The sequence below is a fragment of the Anolis sagrei genome, chromosome 11 (assembly GCF_037176765.1).
Source record: "Anolis sagrei isolate rAnoSag1 chromosome 11, rAnoSag1.mat, whole genome shotgun sequence".
NCBI classification, from domain to species: domain Eukaryota; kingdom Metazoa; phylum Chordata; class Lepidosauria; order Squamata; family Dactyloidae; genus Anolis; species Anolis sagrei.
This window is the reverse complement of record NC_090031.1, coordinates 1,745,800-1,763,678: the sequence shown is the minus strand read 5'-3', so window position 1 is coordinate 1,763,678 and position 17,879 is coordinate 1,745,800. Positions and strand designations below refer to the sequence as shown.

The 17,879-nt window shown below is 47.7% G+C and overlaps 1 protein-coding gene across 1 annotated transcript; it reads right to left on the bottom strand.

Annotated features, from left to right (window-relative positions):
* Window positions 1-351: 351 nt before the first annotated feature.
* Window positions 352-17,865, bottom strand: RBM18 (RNA binding motif protein 18). Its single transcript, XM_067471760.1, has 6 exons — window positions 17,750-17,865; window positions 12,439-12,566; window positions 2,527-2,653; window positions 2,337-2,423; window positions 2,129-2,214; window positions 352-851 (listed from the first exon to the last, which is right to left on the bottom strand). The coding sequence occupies exons 2-6, from the start codon at window positions 12,558-12,560 to the stop codon at window positions 668-670; spliced, it is 606 nt and encodes a 201-aa protein (XP_067327861.1). The 5' UTR covers window positions 12,561-12,566; window positions 17,750-17,865; the 3' UTR covers window positions 352-667.
* Window positions 17,866-17,879: the final 14 nt, after the last annotated feature.

Sequence of the window (17,879 nt, the reverse complement as noted above, 5' to 3'; positions counted from 1 at the left end):
TAAACCGTTCCGTAGAATTTAATGCATTTTTGTGATGACGGAACTGTACTAGATGAGACTTTATGAGGCTTCTATTAATTATTTTATATTGTTTTAATTGATTTACTTTGGTTAGTTATGCTGATGTTGTCGTTTTATTGGTTTGTGTGTTTACATGAATGTTTGCGGCTTGGGGCAGGCCTGGGCCAACTTGGGCCCTCCCTCCAGGTGTTTTGGACTCCAACTCCCACAATTCCTAACAGCCTACCAGCTGTTAGGAATTGTGGGAGTTGGAGTCCAAAACACCTGGAGGGAGGGCCCAAGTTGGCCCAGGCCTGCCTTGAGGAGATAGAGTGGGTTAGAAATAAAGTATTATTGTTGTTGTTGTTGTTATTGCTTTGAATGCCTGCACCAAGTTTTATTTCTGTACAACTGTGTTTTTTAAAAAAAGAGAAAGTCCTGTTTATGTAACGTCCATTTGTCCAAATGTCCATTTCCGGACCCCAGACCCTTCGCCTCCCCTGGGTTTTCCCGGAGGCAAAATGGGCCGCGGAGAGAAGGTGTTCCTTGCGATCCAAACCGACTCGAGTTTGCTTTCTCTCGAGGGCAACGCCGGCGTTGTGTTTCTGCCGCCGGAGAGGATCTGCAAATCCTTGACCGACCGAGATGGCTGCGCCAGGCCCCAGGATCATCTCTTGGACCTCCAGGAGGCCCCACGGGTCTTGTAAGGGGCGGCCCGCTTCTTGTCCGGGGGCCGGAAGTAGGCGTAGGGGGCCGGGGAGGTTGCCGCACCCGCCGGGGGGAACTCCGCGTCCGGGTTCTCCGCCATCATCTTCAGCTTGGCCTCGATGGCTTTGATCTTCGTGCTCACGCTGCAAAAGGAGAGGAGGAGGAGGCAAAGGAGGAGGGTGTTAAAAGGCCCAAACCATAGGACCTAGAAGGGGCCGACCCACTGGACCCTAAGGGAAGGCACAATCAAAGCCCTCCTGACAGATGGCCAGCCTGCCAGAGATAGATGGCAATAGGCAAACGGAAAACGGAACGTTGGTGGACAGGAAAAGAGATTTAAAGATGGGCTCAAAGCCAACCTTAAAATCTCTGGCATAGACACTGAGAACTGGGAAGCCCTGGCCCTTGAGCGCTCCAGCTGGAGGTCAGCTGTGACCAGCAGTGCTGCAGAATTCAAGGAGGCACGAGTGGAGGGTGAAAGAGAGAAACGTGCCAGGAGGAAGGCGCATCAAGCCAACCCCGACCGGGACTGCCTTCCATCTGGAAACCAATGCCCTCATTGCGGAAGAAGATGCAGAGCAAGAAGAGGGCTCCACAGCCACCTACGGACCCACAGGGAAACCCATGATGGAAGACCATCTTACTCGTCCAACGAGGGATCGCCTAAGTAAGGCAGTATCACAGAACCCGAGGGCTTGAGGAGACCCCAAGGGCCGGCCACCCAGTCCAACCCCATCCTGCCCTAAGGGAAGGCACAAACAAAGCCCTCCTGACAGACGCCCAGCTTGCCAGAGATAGATAGCAATAGGAGATATCATAGAACCTAAGAGCTTGAGGAGACCCCAAGTCCTGCCCAGTCCAACTCCATTCTGACCTAAGGGAAGGCACAATCAAAGCCCTCCTGACAGATGGCCACCCAGCCAGAGATAGATGGCAATAGGCGCTATCACAGAACACAAGAGCATGAGGAGACCCCAGGGGCTGGCCACCCAGTCCAACCCCATTCTGCCCTAAGGGAAGGCACAATCAAAGCCCTCCTGACAGACAGACAGCCTACCAAAGATAGGTGGCAATAGATACAGACACACACTCACACATATATGATAGCTATATCATAATACTGAAGAGCTGGAAGGGACCCCAAGGGCCGGCCACCCAGTCCAACACCCCATTTTGCACTAAGGGAAAGCACAATCAAAGCTCTCCTGATAGATGGCCAGCCTGCCAGAGACAGGTGGCAATAGATATTACACACATATATATGATAGTTATACCATAGAACCCAACAGCTGGAAAGGACCCCAAGTGCCACCCAGTCCAACCCCATCCTGCCCTAAGGGAAGGCACAATCAAAGCCCTCCTGACAGGTAGCCAGCCAACCAGAGATATAGATGGTAGTAGATTATACACACGCCGTTACCTCAGGTTGGACTGTGCCTGCTCTGTGCTGGACGATGGCTCGAGGCTGATGGGAAGGATCTTCTCATTCTTGTTTGGATCAAATCTCTGGGGGCCAAAAGAGAGCCAGAGATTAGGGTTCTCCTCCTTTGAGGAAAAGACCCCAGAAAGAGGAGGAGGAGCGGGGGCTCCCATCTCCTCCCCCCAAAAGGGGAGGGGACGAGACTCACCTTGACCTGGGCGTGGGCCCACCGCACCACCAGCTTCTTGGAGAGCGCCAGCTTGCCGTTGAGGCACTGGATGGCTTGCTCGGCTTCCTGCGCAGGAGGAAAAGGAGCCCCGAAAGGTGTCAGGTGTGGCCCAGACCCCCCCCCCCCCCGCACACCCACACCTTAAGAAACAATGCCCAAGAAAGGTCACCTGCTTGGTCTCGAAGTTCACAAAGCAGTATCCTCTGGGCTGCCCTTCCAAGGCCCCTGACTTGTGGAACAGGAAGTCAAACTGCTTCACCTTCCCAAATTTCTGGAGGAGCTTCAGCAGGTGGTACCTGGGAGGGAGGAGGAGGAGGAGGAGAGCAAATGAATGAAGGCCTTGGAGAAAGAGACGGAGAGCAGGACAGGTAGCTAAGCAGGTGGGAAGGAAAGAGGAGGGGCCAATGGGATGTTGGCCTGCAGCAATAGGAGCCTAGTGTCTAGATCTAAGGAAGTCATGCTCCCCATGCTCTATTTTGCTTTGGTTAGACCACATCTGGAATATTGTGTCCAATTCTGGGCAACACAATTCAAGAGAGAGATTGATTCTAAGCTGGAATGTGTCCAGAGGAGGGTGACTCAAATGATCCAGGGTCTGGAGAACAAGCCCTATGAGGAGCGGCTTAAGGAGCTGGGCATGTTTAGCCTGAAGAAGAGAAGGCTGAGAGGAGACATGATGAGGGCCAGGTATAAATATGTGAGAGAAAGTCACAGGGAGGAGGAGGGAGCAAGCTTGTTTTCTGCTTCCCTGGAACAATGGCTTCAAACTACAAGAAAGGAGATTCCATCTGAACATGAGAACTTCCTGACTGTGAGAGCTGTTCAGCAGTGGAACTCACTGCCCCAGAAGGAGTGTGGTGGAGGCTCTTTCTTTGGAGGCTTTTAAGCAGAGGCTGGATGGCCATCTGTCAGGGGTGATTTGAATGCAATATTCCTGCTTCTTGGCAAAATGGGGTTGGACTGGATGGCCCACCAGGTCTCTTCCAACTCTTTGATTCTATGGAGGTGCACATTTTCGCACTGCTAAGTTGGCAGAAGCTGGGGCTAACGGTGGGAGCTCACCCCTCTCCAACTTTTCAGTCAGTAAGTCCAGCAGCTCAATGGCTTAACCTACTACACCATCAGTTTTTTTATATTGCTATTTTTAAAAAATTATACGATGGAGTGTGCATTTCACCTAGAACTTGGCTTGGAATTGGGCTGCTCTAACGGGTAGGTGGCTCAGTAGTGGGTTAGCAAGATGTGGCTGAGCCTGTCTGTAATAACTGCAGGACAATAAGATGTGATGCATGCATTCAACATCCAAGTTAAATCTTAATTGTATGGGATACCCTCTTGCAAATCTGCCTCAAAGCACTTTGGATGGGAACACATTGCACCTTTCTTTGTGGAATAGGCAGCGATGTTTGGCCACAGTCAAGGTCTTAACATCATTTGCTTCATGGAGAGGCCCAGCATCACAAGCCTGGCTTTCTCACAATAGAGCTCCAAGTTGTGTAATTCCAACACAGGTATGGGAAGATCATTTCAGATCTATTTTCACATTGCAAAAGGATGCACAGGCTGCATATTATTAAATTTTATGGCAGAGGATGCAGGAACGGTGGTTTGCAATTGGGTCCTCGGGCCGGGCTTTGGGCATGCCTGCGCAAATGTGTTGCGACACACACTTTGCAAAGCTCTGCTGCCCAAAGAATGGGTCTGGGTTTGTGGCATGGGCTGGACGTCGCACCTCTCTATGTCTGAAAAGGGTTCGGCAAGGCAAGGATGTAAGAACGAGCGCAACAATCCTCAGCCCAGGAGGTAAACAAGGAGCCCATGTTTACATGAAGGCGCTTGTGTGTTTCGGAATGCCATGCGTGTGCCTGTGTGTGAAAGTGCGTCCGCCCTGCAAGGGATACCTGGGGGCCAAGGAAGGAGGCCTCCGCCCGGCTTCCTGTCATCCGAGGCGAGAAGCCGGACACCTTGGCCGAGACCCGCTTCCCTTTCCTCCTGGCACCCAGCGCGCTATTCAAAGGCTCCGCCAAGGCTTCCTCTAAACAATTGCCCTCCCAAGGATACGGGAACCATCTCAAACACATGCAAAAGCCATTACGTCCGGAAATCCAGCCCAACTGGGAACGTCGTGATGGGACAGCCGCTCGCTGAGAAAAAAGGACAATGGGAGCGGCAGAGAGAGGCGAGCCCTGCTGATGCCCTTCAACCAAGAGCAACGTGGACTCATTCAGAAGGAGAACGAGCAGAGACACCTCCTTTCAGCCCTCTTTCCTAAAGTTGGAAGAAACCCCCTTCTTTCTGCCAGGCAGGAAAAGCCCTCCCAACAGATGGCCATCCAGCCTCTGCTCAAAAGCCCCCTAAGAAGGAGCCTCCACCAAACAATGAAGGAGTCAACTCTTATTCTTAACCTTCTTCCTAATGTTCATGAGGAATCCCTTGTAATGTCAGTTGCACCCATTCCCTCTCCTTTCCTTTCTCTTTCTTCCTTCTCTCCTTTCTCTTTCCTTAATCTACAATGCTACTCCCCGCATTCCTGTTGGGTCTAATTTTCAGAAACAGGTTATACCAGGCATGGGCCAACTTGGGCCCTCCTTCCAGGTGTTTTGGACTCCAACTCCCACAACGTGGGTATGCAGAGGATCCCTTGGTTGACTGAAGTGCCCAGTTCCAAGAGGACAAAGGCATGGGCCAACTTGGGCCCTCCCTCCAGGTGTTTGGGACTCCCAACACCCACAACGTGGGTATGCAGATGATCCCCTGGTTGACGTGCCCAGTCCCACGAGGACCAACTTGGACCTTCTCTCCAGGTGTTTTGGATTCCACCTCCCACAACGTGGGTATACAGATGATCCCTTGATGGACTGAAGTGCCCAGTCCCAAGAGGACCAATTTCAGCCTTCTCTCCAGGTGTTTTGGACTTCACCTCCCACAACGTGGGTATGCAGATGATCCCTTGATGGACTGAAGTGCCCAGTCCCAAGAGGACCAATTTCGGCCTTCTCTCCAGGTGTTTTGGACTTCACCTCCCACAACGTGGGTATGCAGATGATCCCTTGATGGACTGAAGTGCCCAGTCCCAAGAGGACCAATTTCAGCCTTCTCTCCAGGTGTTTTGGACTTCACCTCCCACAACGTGGGTATACAGATGATCCCTTGATGGACTGAAGTGCCCAGTCCCAAGAGGACCAATTTCGGCCTTCTCTCCAGGTGTTTTGGACTTCACCTCCCACAACGTGGGTATGCAGATGATCCCTTGATGGACTGAAGTGCCCAGTCCCAAGAGGACCAATTTCAGCCTTCTCTCCAGGTGTTTTGGACTTCACCTCCCACAACGTGGGTATGCAGATGATCTCTTGATTGACTGAAGTGTCCAGTTCCAAGAGGACAAAGGCATGGGCCAACTTGAGCCCTCCTTCCAGGTGTTTTGGACTCCAACTCCCACAACGTGGGTATGCAGATGATCCCTTGATTGACTGAAGTGTCCAGTTCCAAGAGGACAAAGGCATGGGCCAACTTGAGCCCTCCCTCCAGGTGTTTTGGACTTCCACCATTCCTAACAGCCTCAGGCTCCTTCCTTTCCTCCCTCAGCTGCTTAAATGGAGAAGGAAAGAGAAAGGGAAAAGGAGGGGACCTGAGGCTGTTAGGAATGGTGGGAGTTGAAGGCCAAAACACCTGGAGGGAGGGCTCAAGTTGGCCCATGCCTGGGTTATACTCCTCTATTGCTCCCTTCCACTCCTGAGAACCTCCCCACCAGACCTCACGCGGAATAACGACCCCGAGTCCAGTTCTGGGCATCACAACTCAAGAAGAATATTGACCAAATGGAAGATGTCCAGATGAGAGTGACCAAAAGGAGACCAAGCCTTATGAGGAATGTCTGAGGGAGCTGGGCATGTTTACCTTGGAGAAGAGAAGGGGAGGCAAGAGCCAGGTTTGAATACTGCAAGGGATGCCACATGAAGGAAGGGGAAAGCTTCTAGGACGATGGTGAACCTCTGACATGCGTGTCAGCACTGACACACACGGCTATTTTTGATGACACGCGGCCATATGCGGCCGCATACAGAGAAGTACACCTTATAAGAGCCAATCTAATTCCATCCTTAAATTTGTAAAAGGCTCTACAAATTTAACATCTGCACCTTTGAGCATTGTTCACTACATAACTCAGCATGGAATATACATTTTTTCTTATTTAAACTATAAATATTGCAAAATTACGTTTATTTTATCTCAAAGTTGACACCCCACCCAAGTTATGGTCAGATTTTTGGCAAATTTTGACACACCAAGCTCAAAAGGTTGCCCATCACTGGACTAGGACACAAGGGAGCCATGGATTCAAATGGCAGGAAAAGAGATTCCACCTGAACATTAGGGGAAAACATCTTGAGCTGTTCAACAGTGGAACTCACTAATCAAGGTGATCAGCTGAAACATTCACAGCTAGCCCCAGCAGACAAAAGTCCTTTGTCTCACCCTGGTCATTCCACAGATATAATAAACCCATTTTTTCCTACTTCCAACAGACCTCACTACCTCTGAGGATGCTTGCCATAGATGCAGGCGAAACGTCAGGAGAAAAATTGCCTCCAGAACATGGCCATATAGCCCGGAAAAACCTACAACAACCCAGTGGAACTCACTGCCTTTGAGTCCGGTGGAGGGTCCTCCTTTGGAGACCATCTCTCAGGGGTGCTTTGATTGTGCTTTTCCTGCCTGGCAGAGAGATGGGGGTTGGACTGGATGTCCCTTGGGGGTCTCTTCTCCTTCTCTGATCCTATGCGACTGAGGAGGTCAGACTTCCCGCAAAGGAGGTGACATTGACAGTGGATCCCAAGGCCAACGCACACAACCCTTCCTTGCGAGGGCTTCTTCTCAACTTTTCAAAGCCACACAACAGACACTTGTCGAAAGGCGCTTTGGGCCCGTCAGCTGAGCAGCGCTCGCAATTACTTCCCGCCGAGGAGGCGCGCTGTATAAACACCGGGCAAAAAATGATAATTAATGCAAAAGCAAAGAGAGGCCAAGCCCGCGAGGGCCTGAATGAGCGGCCTGAAGTGGGCATTACCTTAATGACGGGCCCCACTTAGAGAGGCGCGATTAGGACGCGATTAGGACGCTGCCGCCCGGCTGAAAGGAGCGCCACTCGGAACACAAAAGGCGCCAGGCACTTGCCGAAAAGACAAGGAGACCGGCAGAAATTGCTTCCACAGCTGAGAGGCTGGCAATATCCGGGCGAGGGAGCCACTTGGGCAGGACGAGGAGGAGGACGAGGAGGAGGAGGCGCCCATCGGAGGTTGTTTTGTAAAGCCCGGTCCCCAGCGCCACCCCACCCAGCCCTGGCGCATCTCATCTCCCCGGCTGCAATCAAGCTCTCTTCCCTCGGCGTGGTGTTTAATTGCCCCACTTCACCGCGCTCCCAACGCCTTCCACACGCAATTGGAAACGCACTCCTCGCACGGAGGCCAAGGGAATGTCAAACGCACGCACTTAACGTTTGCTGCCGCTGCCAGGGACGAGACCGCAGCTGCTGTTGTTATGCATGAGAAAGAACAACGACGGGGACGAGATCTGGGCCAACTGGACCATCGCAAAGCAAGGCGTAGCCAGAACCAAACAAGGATGCGGGAGAGATGCAGGAGTAGAACCAAGGGCGAGGTTTGGTTGAGAACTGGGCCCAAAGACAGGGAATGAATCTATCTATCTATTGATAGGTTCTTGTGGGTTTTTTCGGGCTATAGAGCCATGTTCTAGAGGCATTCTCTCCTGACGTTTCGCCTGCATCTATGGCAAGCATCCTCAGAGGTAGTGAGGTCTGTTGGAACTAGGAAAAAGGGTTTATATATCTGTGGAATAAGGACCAGGGTGGGACAAAGGACTCTTGTCTGCTGGAGCTAGGTGTGAATGTTTCAACTGACCACCTTGATTAGCATTTAATGGCTTGGAAGTGCCTGGGGGAATGTTTTGTTGAGAGTTGATTTGATGTGCCTGATTGTTTCCTCTCTCTTGTTTTGCTGTTGTAATTTTAGAGTTTTTTTTAATACTGGTAGCCAGATTTTGTTCATTTTCATGGTTTCTTCCTTTCTGTTGAAATTGTCCACCTGCTTGTGGATTTCATCCTAGATTGTATGTGTTTCCTATACCACAGGCATCCCAGTGTTTCTGACTCTCTCCATCGGTGTGGAATTTGCATTTATTTATTTGTTTATTTGCAACATTTCTATTTATTTATTTTGGGTACTTCTACCCCGCCCTTCTCAACGCCCGAAGGGGGACTCGGGGCGGCTTCCAACCGGCATACGTTGATGCCTACAATTCACACAATAAAATATATAGCAACAATAGGTTCTTGTGGGTTTTTTCGGGCTATAGGGCCATGTTCTAGAGGCATTTCTCCTGACGTTTCGCCTGCATCTATGGCAAGCATCCTCAGAGGCAGTAAGGTGAGGATGCTTGCCATAGATGCAGGCGAAACGTCAGGAGAAATGCCTCTAGAACATGGCCCTATAGCCCAAAAAACCCCACAAGAACCTAGTGATTCCAGCCATGAAAGCCTTTGACAATACACATAGCAACAATAATTATAACAATTAAAACATTACGTTAATACGATAAAAATGCAATAAAAAGCCAGCCTGGCGGCCATCGTTTTGCCAAGTCCGTAATTAATGAATTCATTCCGCTTATCATAGTCCGTTCCCAAAGCTTTAGTCATCATTGTCCATTGTCAGTCTGCCAGATTACCCAAAGGCCTGGTCCCATATCCATGTTTCTAATTTCCTTCTGAAAGAGAGGAGGGATGGCGATGATCTCATTTCCCCGGGGAGTGAATTCCACAGGCGGGGGGCCACCACCGAGAAGGCCCTGTCCTTCGTCCCAGCCAATCTCATTTGTGACAAGGGCGGGGCCGAGAACAGGTCCCCTCCAGAAGATTTTAAATTCCTAGGCGGGACATAGAAGGAGATATGTTCGGACAGATACGCCACCCTTCTCACCCCGAAGGGGACTCAGAGTGGCTTACAAGCAAAAAGTCAATACAATATATTATATTATTACCATAGCACAATATTAGTATTATATATTACTATATTGTACTATACCATTAGACTGCAATATTATTAGTAATAATAATAATACATTTAATATAAAATATATAATTATAGTATATTAGTATTAGTAGTATATTGTCTGACATTATAATATTATAATATATTATCCCAGTTATATCCTACCTTGATCACGTCAGCATATATTTAATTTTAACCTATTACATTTGGCCCAGCCATTGGTTTTAAATGTTTATATGTCACTTTTGATTGTTTATTGCTTATTGTTGTTTACGTGATTTATATGATTTGTATTTTATTGATTGTTTTTTGATGTTTTGTTTATTGATGTTTGTTTATTGATGTCTTGTTGGGCTCAGGAATGGTAATATGGACGATGAAACTGGATCACGATTTTAGTCCTGAGATGCATTGGGTTGTTATTGTTGTGTCAATATTGTGTATTATGCTTTTATGGTTTTAAATTATATATTGTTGACTGTTGTACCTTTGTTGTAAACCGCGTTGAGTCGCCTGTTAGGCTGAGAAACTGCGGTATACAAGCAAAGTAAATAAATAAATAAATAAATAAGCCGCACCAAGTCCCTTGGGGAGATGGAAGCAGGGTACAAATAAAGTTTATTATTATTATTATTATTATTATTATTATTATATTGCATGACCCCACTCACTGCCTCTCCCTTCACCCTTTCCTATCCTTTCCTATGGCACACAGCAAACAGAGGAATTGATCAGCAACTGAACAGACTAGAGAGGTTTGGGGAGAATTCACAGTGATTCATTGAAGTTGTAGGTCCTGGGATGTATAGTTCACCTGCAATCTAAGAACTGCACTCTGAACTCCACCAAAAATGGACCTGGAACTCACTTGGCACACAAAACCCCCATGACCAACAAAACATACTGGAGGTCTTTGAAGGGATTCATAGGAGTTGTAGTTCACCTATATCCAAGGCACACTATGAACACAAACAATGATGGATCTGGACCAAACTTGGCACGCATACCTGATATGACCACATTTGGGCATATCAGGGTTTTGTTTTTGGGGGGAATTGGCCTGTTTTTGAGGGGAATTGTAGGTACTGGGATTTATAGTTCACCTGCAATCAATGAACACTCTGAACTCCACCAAACATGGATCTGGACCAAACTTGGCACGCATACCTGATATGCCCACATTTGAATACTGGTGGGTTTTGTGGGTAATTGACTTGGATATTTTGGAGTTGTAGGTACTGGGATTTATAGTTCACCTGCAATCAATGAACACTCTGAACTCCACCAAACATGGATCTGGACCAAACTTGGCACGCATACCTGATATGCCCACATTTGAATACTGGTGGGTTTTGGGGGTAATTGGCCTGGATATTTTGGAGTTGTAGGTACTGGGATTTATAGTTCACCTGCAATCAATGAACACTCTGAACTCCACCAAACATGGATCTGGACCAAACTTGGCACGCATACCTGATATGCCCACATTTGAATACTAGTGGGTTTTGAGGGGAATTGGCCTGGATATTTTGGAGTTGTAGGTACTTGGGATTTATAGTTCACCTGCAATCAATGAACACTCTGAACTCCACCAAAGATGGATCTGGACCAAACTTGGCACGCATACCTGATATGCCCACATTTGAATACTGGTGGGTTTTGAGGGGAATTCGCCTGGATATTTTGGAGTTGTAGGTACTGGGATTTATAGTTCACCTGCAATCAATGAACACTCTGAACTCCACCAAACATGGATCTGGACCAAACTTGGCACGCATACCTGATATGCCCACATTTGAATACTGGTGGGTTTTGTGGGTAATTGACTTGGATATTTTGGAGTTGTAGGTACTGGGATTTATAGTTCACCTGCAATCAATGAACACTCTGAACTCCACCAAACATGGATCTGGACCAAACTTGGCACGCATACCTGATATGCCCACATTTGAATACTGGTGGGTTTTGGGGGTAATTGGCCTGGATATTTTGGAGTTGTAGGTACTGGGATTTATAGTTCACCTGCAATCAATGAACACTCTGAACTCCACCAAACATGGATCTGGACCAAACTTGGCACGCATACCTGATATGCCCACATTTGAATACTAGTGGGTTTTGAGGGGAATTGGCCTGGATATTTTGGAGTTGTAGGTACTGGGATTTATAGTTCACCTGCAATCAATGAACACTGAACTTCACCAAACATAGAACTGGACCAAACTTGGCACACAGAGCCCCCATAACCAGCAAAATATACTGGAGGTCTTTGAGAGGAAATCACCTTGATTTGGGGGAGTTGTAGTTCACCTACATCCAGAATGCACGGTGAACTCAAAACACCAATGGATTTGGACCAAACTTTGGACAGACCTGATATGCCGAAATTTGATGACTGGAGAGGTTTGGGGGGAAGTGATCTTCCTTTCTGGGAGTTGTAGTTCAGCCACAACCAGAGAAATGATGACCTCCACTGATGATGGACCCGGACGACATTTGGCACGCAGAATCGCCATGACTAACTCAACCTACTACACAGGTCTGAGGGGACTGACCCACCATAGTGGGAGTTGTAGTTCACCCACAACCAGTGGAACTGTGACCTCCACTGATGATGGCCCTGGACCACACTTGGCATGCAGAACCCCCATGACTAACTCCACCTACTGGAGGGGTTTGAGGGACTGACTCGCCATAGTGGGAGTTGTAGTTCACCCTGCAGCCGGAGATCACACTGAACCCCTCCCATGATGCATCCAGAGCAAACTTGCTCAACATAACAAACTTTAAGTACTGAAGAAGTTTCTTGGGGTTAACCTGGCATGATGGGAGTTGTAGTTCACCCACAACTTTTTGCATTTTGGACAATTAAAAAGTGACTTTTTCAAATAGCTTGGGCAACACCGGGGACCCAAGGTAGTACTCAATAATAATAATAATAATAATAATAATAATAATACTCTGTATTGTTTCCCATTGGAAGGCAACCCTTTGGGACCAATCCCAGCACTCACTCTGTAATCTTGGGGTCCAGGTTTCCAATCCAGAGGCGGTGCCCATCCTGCAAGGCCCCTTCGGACAAAATGGCCGCGTTCTCCAGGCGTAGGCTCTGGGTGGGAGGCACAGCCGACGCCATCCGCACCTGGAAAAAGGGAAATATGGTGGGCAAGAAGGTCGCAACAGAGAAAGGGACAGTTCTATCTGTATGGTAACGGAGCCCGGTTTGCCCTTTCTCCTTTCTGTCTTATGCTGAGCATAAACACTGATTTTGTCACTACTAGCATGAATTTGGGATGGTAAGCAGGCATGGAAACAGGAGCCATAGAATCCTAGAGGTGGAAGGGATCCCAAGGGCCATCTAGTCCAACCCCATTCTGCCATGCAGGAAAAGCACAATCAAAGCACCCCAAACAGATGGCTGTTTAGCATTTATTTATTTATTTATTTACTGTATTTGTATACCGCCTTTCTCAGCCTATCAGCGACTCAAGGCGGTTTCCAACAAAACCGTATACATAGTATTGAAAACAATTTAAAACATTACAATTACATAAACCACAACAGCAATAAAAACATCATTAGCGTCTCCTTATTGTCAAGCATTGTCCAATTCCATCGTCCACCGTCAATTTCCTATGTCATTGATCCATATCCGTTACTCTGTGTTTGTGAATGCTTGCTCAAACAACCACATTTTGACTTGCTTCTGAAACATTAAGAGGGAGGGAGCAGATCTAATCTCTCTAGGGAGGGCGTTCCATAGCCGGGGGGGCCACTGCTCAGAAGGCCCTGTCTCTCATCCCCACCAAGCGTACCTGTGATGGGGGCGGGGCTGAGAGCAGAGCCTCTCCGGACGATCTCAAGGTTCTAGATGGTTCATAAGGGGAGATACGTTTGGACAGGTAAGTTGGGCCAGAACCGTTTGGGGCTTTATAGGTTAAAACCAACACTTTGAATTGAGCCCGGTAGCAAACTGGCAGCCAGTGGATTTGGCGCAACTGGGGGGTTGTATGCTCCCTGAGAGCTGCTCCAGTTAGCAATCTGGCTGCTGTTTGTTGGACCAGTTGAAGCTTCCAGGCAGTCTTCAGAGGCAACCCCACATACAGAGCGTTGCAGTAGTCTACATGGGATGTAGTGAGAGCGTGTAATGCCGTGGCTAAGTCAGACTTCCCAAGGTATGGGCGCAGCTGGCACACAAGCTTTAATTGTGCAAATGCTCCCCTGGTCACCGCCGAGACCTGGGTTTCCAGGCTCAGCGATGAGTCCAGGATCACTCCCAAGCTGCGAACCTGCGTCTTCAGGGGGAGTGTGACCCCATCCAGCACAGGCTGTAACCCTATGCCCTGTTCGGCCTTGCGACTGACCAGGAGGACCTCTGTCTTCTCTGGATTCAGTTTCAATTTGTTCGCCCTCATCCAGATCGTCACAGCAGCCAAGCACCGGTTCAGGACCTGGACAGCCTCCTTAGTAGCAGGTGGGAAGGAGTGAAAGAACCATAAACAACAACAACAGAACCATAAACCCTCGCTTTCTTATTTATTTTTTTAGAATCCTAGAGTTGGAAGAGAGCCCATGCAGTGCAACCCCCTTCTGCTGCACATGAAGACCCAACCAAAGCCCTCCCGACAGATGGCCATCCAACTTCTGTTTAACAACCTTCAGAGAAGGAAGGAGGCTCTATCAGACTCTCAGGTATCAAACAGCTCCTACTGTCTGGACATTCTTCCTAATGTTCAGGTGGAGTCTCCTTTCCTCTAATCTGAACTCAAGCCATGAGGAGAGGCAGGTAAGAAATAAAAATATTGTCATCATCATCATCATCATCATCATCCTACCGCTCCATTGTGTCCTAGTCTCCAGGGCAGCAGAATGGAAGCTCAATGGGGCATCTTTTGAATATGTAAACATGGCTCTCATGTCCCCTCTCTTTGCTCCAAGCTAAACACACTCAGCTCTCTAAATCGTTCCTCATAGGGCTTGGCTTGATTTTGGACACTTTCTAGCTTGGCAGGAGCTGGGGCTAACAGCGGGAGCTCACCCCACTCCCCAGATTCAAACCGCCTACCTTTCGATCAGCAAGTTCAACAGCTCAGCGGTTTATATGCATATAGGTAAAGGTTGTCCCCTGACATTAAGTCCAGTCGTGTCTGACTCTGTGGTGTGGTGCTCATCTCCATTTCTAAGCTGAAGAGCCGGCACTGTCTGTAAATACCTCCAAGGTCATGTGGCTAGCATGACTGCATGAAGCGGCGTTACCTTCCCGCCAGAGCTGTACCTATTGAATTACTCATATTTGCATGTTTCCCAACTGCTAGGTTGGCAGGAGCTAGGGCTGACAGTGGAAGCTCATGCCGCGCCCTGGATTTGAACCTGCGACCTTTTGGTCAACAAGCTCAGCAGCTCAGCGCTTTAACCCACCGGGGGCTCCCTTGTATATGCATATTATGTAATTTTTTTGTTTGTGAGATTAACATAACTCAAAAACCATTGGGTGAATTGACACCAAATTTGGGCACAAGACACCTAACAGGCCAACAAGTGACCACGACTCATAAAAACATTAGAAAACACAGCAGAAGGGACTTAAAAAGCAAAAATAAAAAACCCACACTACAATGCATGTGTATAACCACAACATTACACATGTACATAAATATCGATACACAAATATACAAATATATTCACACTCAAAACACATATACACAGACTGGGCCACAGCAATGTGTGGCGGGGGACAGCTAATTATAAATATATGTATATACAATATATTATATTACATTACATTATATATTGAATACACTACCAGCATATTATCATGAGGAGACAGCAAAGCCTAGAGAAGACAATGATGCTGGGGAAAGTGGAAGGGAAAAGGAAGAGGGGCCGACCAAGGGCAAGGTGGATGGATGGCATCCTTGAAGGGACTGGACTGACCTTGAAGGAGACCCTGGGGGTGGTGACGGCCGACAGGGAGCTCTGGTGTGGGCTGGTCCATGAGGTCACCAAGAGTCGGAGACGACTGAACGAATGAACAACAACCAGCATATTATACTACTAGCTGTACGTGCCACGTGGTGCTGTGGCCAATCTTCCCTCCTTCTTTCTCTCCTTTCTCTCTTTCTCTTCTTCCTTCCTTCTCTACCTGTGTCTTTCCTCTCTTCCTTTGCTCTTTGGTTCCATCCTTCCCTCTCTCATTCCTTCCTTATTTCACTTTTTTTTATTTCCTTTCTTTCCTTTTCTCCTTCCCTCCTTCCTTTCTGTGTATATGTATATTGTGTGTGTTTATGAGTTTTATTTTATTTTGTATTGTTGAAGGCTTTCATGGCTCTGAAATTATAACAGCACAACAGCAGAGGGAAAACAATCGGGGACAGCTATTTATTGTGTTTTGGTGTATTGTTTTATTACTTGTTGTTTTAATATTGTTTTAACTGTTTTTTTATTTGCTTTAGGTTGTGTATTGTTATGTTGTTGTGTTGAGGCCTTGGCCTTTGTAAGCCGCATCGAGTCCTTTGGGAGATGCTAGCAGGGTACAAATAAAGTTAATAATAATAATAATAAATAATCATCTCTCAACAAAAGTTTGCTCCAGTCACTGCCAGGCCATCTAATGCTAATGAAGGTGGTCAGTTGAAACATTCCCACCTTGCCCCAGCAGACAAGAGTCCTTTGTCCCACCCTGGTCATTCCACAGATATATAAACCCTTTTTCCTAGTTCCAACAGACCTCACTCCCTCTGAGGATGCTTGCCATAGATGCAGGTGAAACGTCAGGAGAAAATGTCGTTAGAAGAACATGGCCCTATAGCCCAAAAAAACCCCACAAGAACCTATTACTGTCATTGTATATTGCTTTTTTGTTTATGAGATTTATTTTATTGTTTTGTATTACTGTTGTTGTTGTTTTTGTTGTTGTATTTGGGCTTGGCCTCATGTAAGCTGCACCGAGTCCCTTGGGGAGATGGTAGGTAAAGGTAAAGGTAGTCCCCTGACATTAAGTCCAGTCATGTCTGACTCTGGGCGTTGGTGCTCCTCTCCATTTCTAAGCTGAAGAGCCAGCGTTGTCCGTAGACACCTCCAAGGTCATGTGGCTGGCATGACTGCATGGAGCGCTGTTACCTTCCCACTGGAGCGGTACCTATTGATCTACTCACATTTGCATGTTTTCGAACTGCTAGGCTGGCAGAATAATAATAATAATAATAATAATAATAATAATAATAGGACTCAGGTGCTCATCTCCATTTCTAAGCTGAAGAGCCGGTGTTGTCCATAGACACCTCCAAGGTTATGTGGCCATAGGCATGACTGCATGGAGCACCGTTACCTTCCTGCCGGAGCGGTACCTATTGATCTACTCACATTTGCATGTTTTCGAACTGCTAGGTTGGCAGAATAATAATAATAATAATAATAATAATAATAATAATAGGTGCTCATCTCCATTTCTAAGCTGAAGAGCCGGTGTTGTCCATAGACACCTCCAAGGTTATGTGGCCATAGGCATGACTGCATGGAGCACCGTTACCTTCCCGCCGGAGCGGTACCTATTGATCTACTCACATTTGCATTTTTTCGAACTGCTAGGTTGGCAGAATAATAATAATAATAATAATAGGACTCAGGTGCTCATCTCCATTTCTAAGCTGAAGAGCCGGTGTTGTCCATAGACACCTCCAAGGTCATGTGGCCGGCATGACTGCATGGAGTGCCGTTACCTTCCCGCCGGAGCGGTACCTATTGATCTACTCATATTTGCATGTTTTCGAACTGCTAGGTTGGCAGAAGCTAGGGCTGACAGCGGAAGCTCATGCCACTCCCAGGAATTGAACCTGTGACCTTTTGATCAACAAGCTCACTGGGGGCTCCTGGGGAGATGGTAGCGGGGTACAAATAAAGTTGATTTACTATTATTATTATTATTATTATTATATATTTGTGTATATATGTGTGCCTGTGTATATTGAGTCCCCGTTGGGGGAGATGGTAGCGGGGGACAAATCAAGTTATTATTATTATTATTATATATTTGTGTATATATGTGTGTTTGTGTATATTCTGTGTATGTGTTCTGTGTGTGTATATATGCATGTATGCGTGTGTATATATTTGTGTATACGTGTAGCTGTGTATAGGGACAAGGAATGGGCCTGAGGCTGTGAGGAATGGTGGGAGTTGGAGTCCAAAGCACCCAAGGGAGGGAAGGAGGGCCCAAGTTGGCCCAGGCCTGATCCCTCACATCATAATAATAATAATAATAATGATTCCCTCATTCGCCTCTCTCTCCGAAACCACCTTGTCTGGAGAGGTGGGTCTGAGGCCTACCTGGCGGGGATGTTGTGTTGTGAAGGGAGCCCGGCCTCTCTCTCTCTCTCGCTCTCTCTCCCTTCCTTCCGGTGGCGCCGCTGACGTCACTGCCCCGCGCCCCGTCTGGGTGACGTCACGCGCCCGCCGA

Excerpts from the sequence above, each read along its gene's own strand:
- RBM18 (XM_067471760.1), bottom strand. The coding sequence starts at position 12,560 with ATGGCGTCGGCTGTGCCTCCCACCCAGAGCCTACGCCTGGAGAACGCG. Across the intron at positions 2,424-2,526 it reads TGAACTTCGAGACCAAGCAG|GAAGCCGAGCAAGCCATCCA; the intron begins GTGACCTTTCTT and ends CCTCCTGCGCAG. Across the intron at positions 852-2,128 it reads CAGGCACAGTCCAACCTGAG|CGTGAGCACGAAGATCAAAG; the intron begins GTAACGGCGTGT and ends CTCCTTTTGCAG.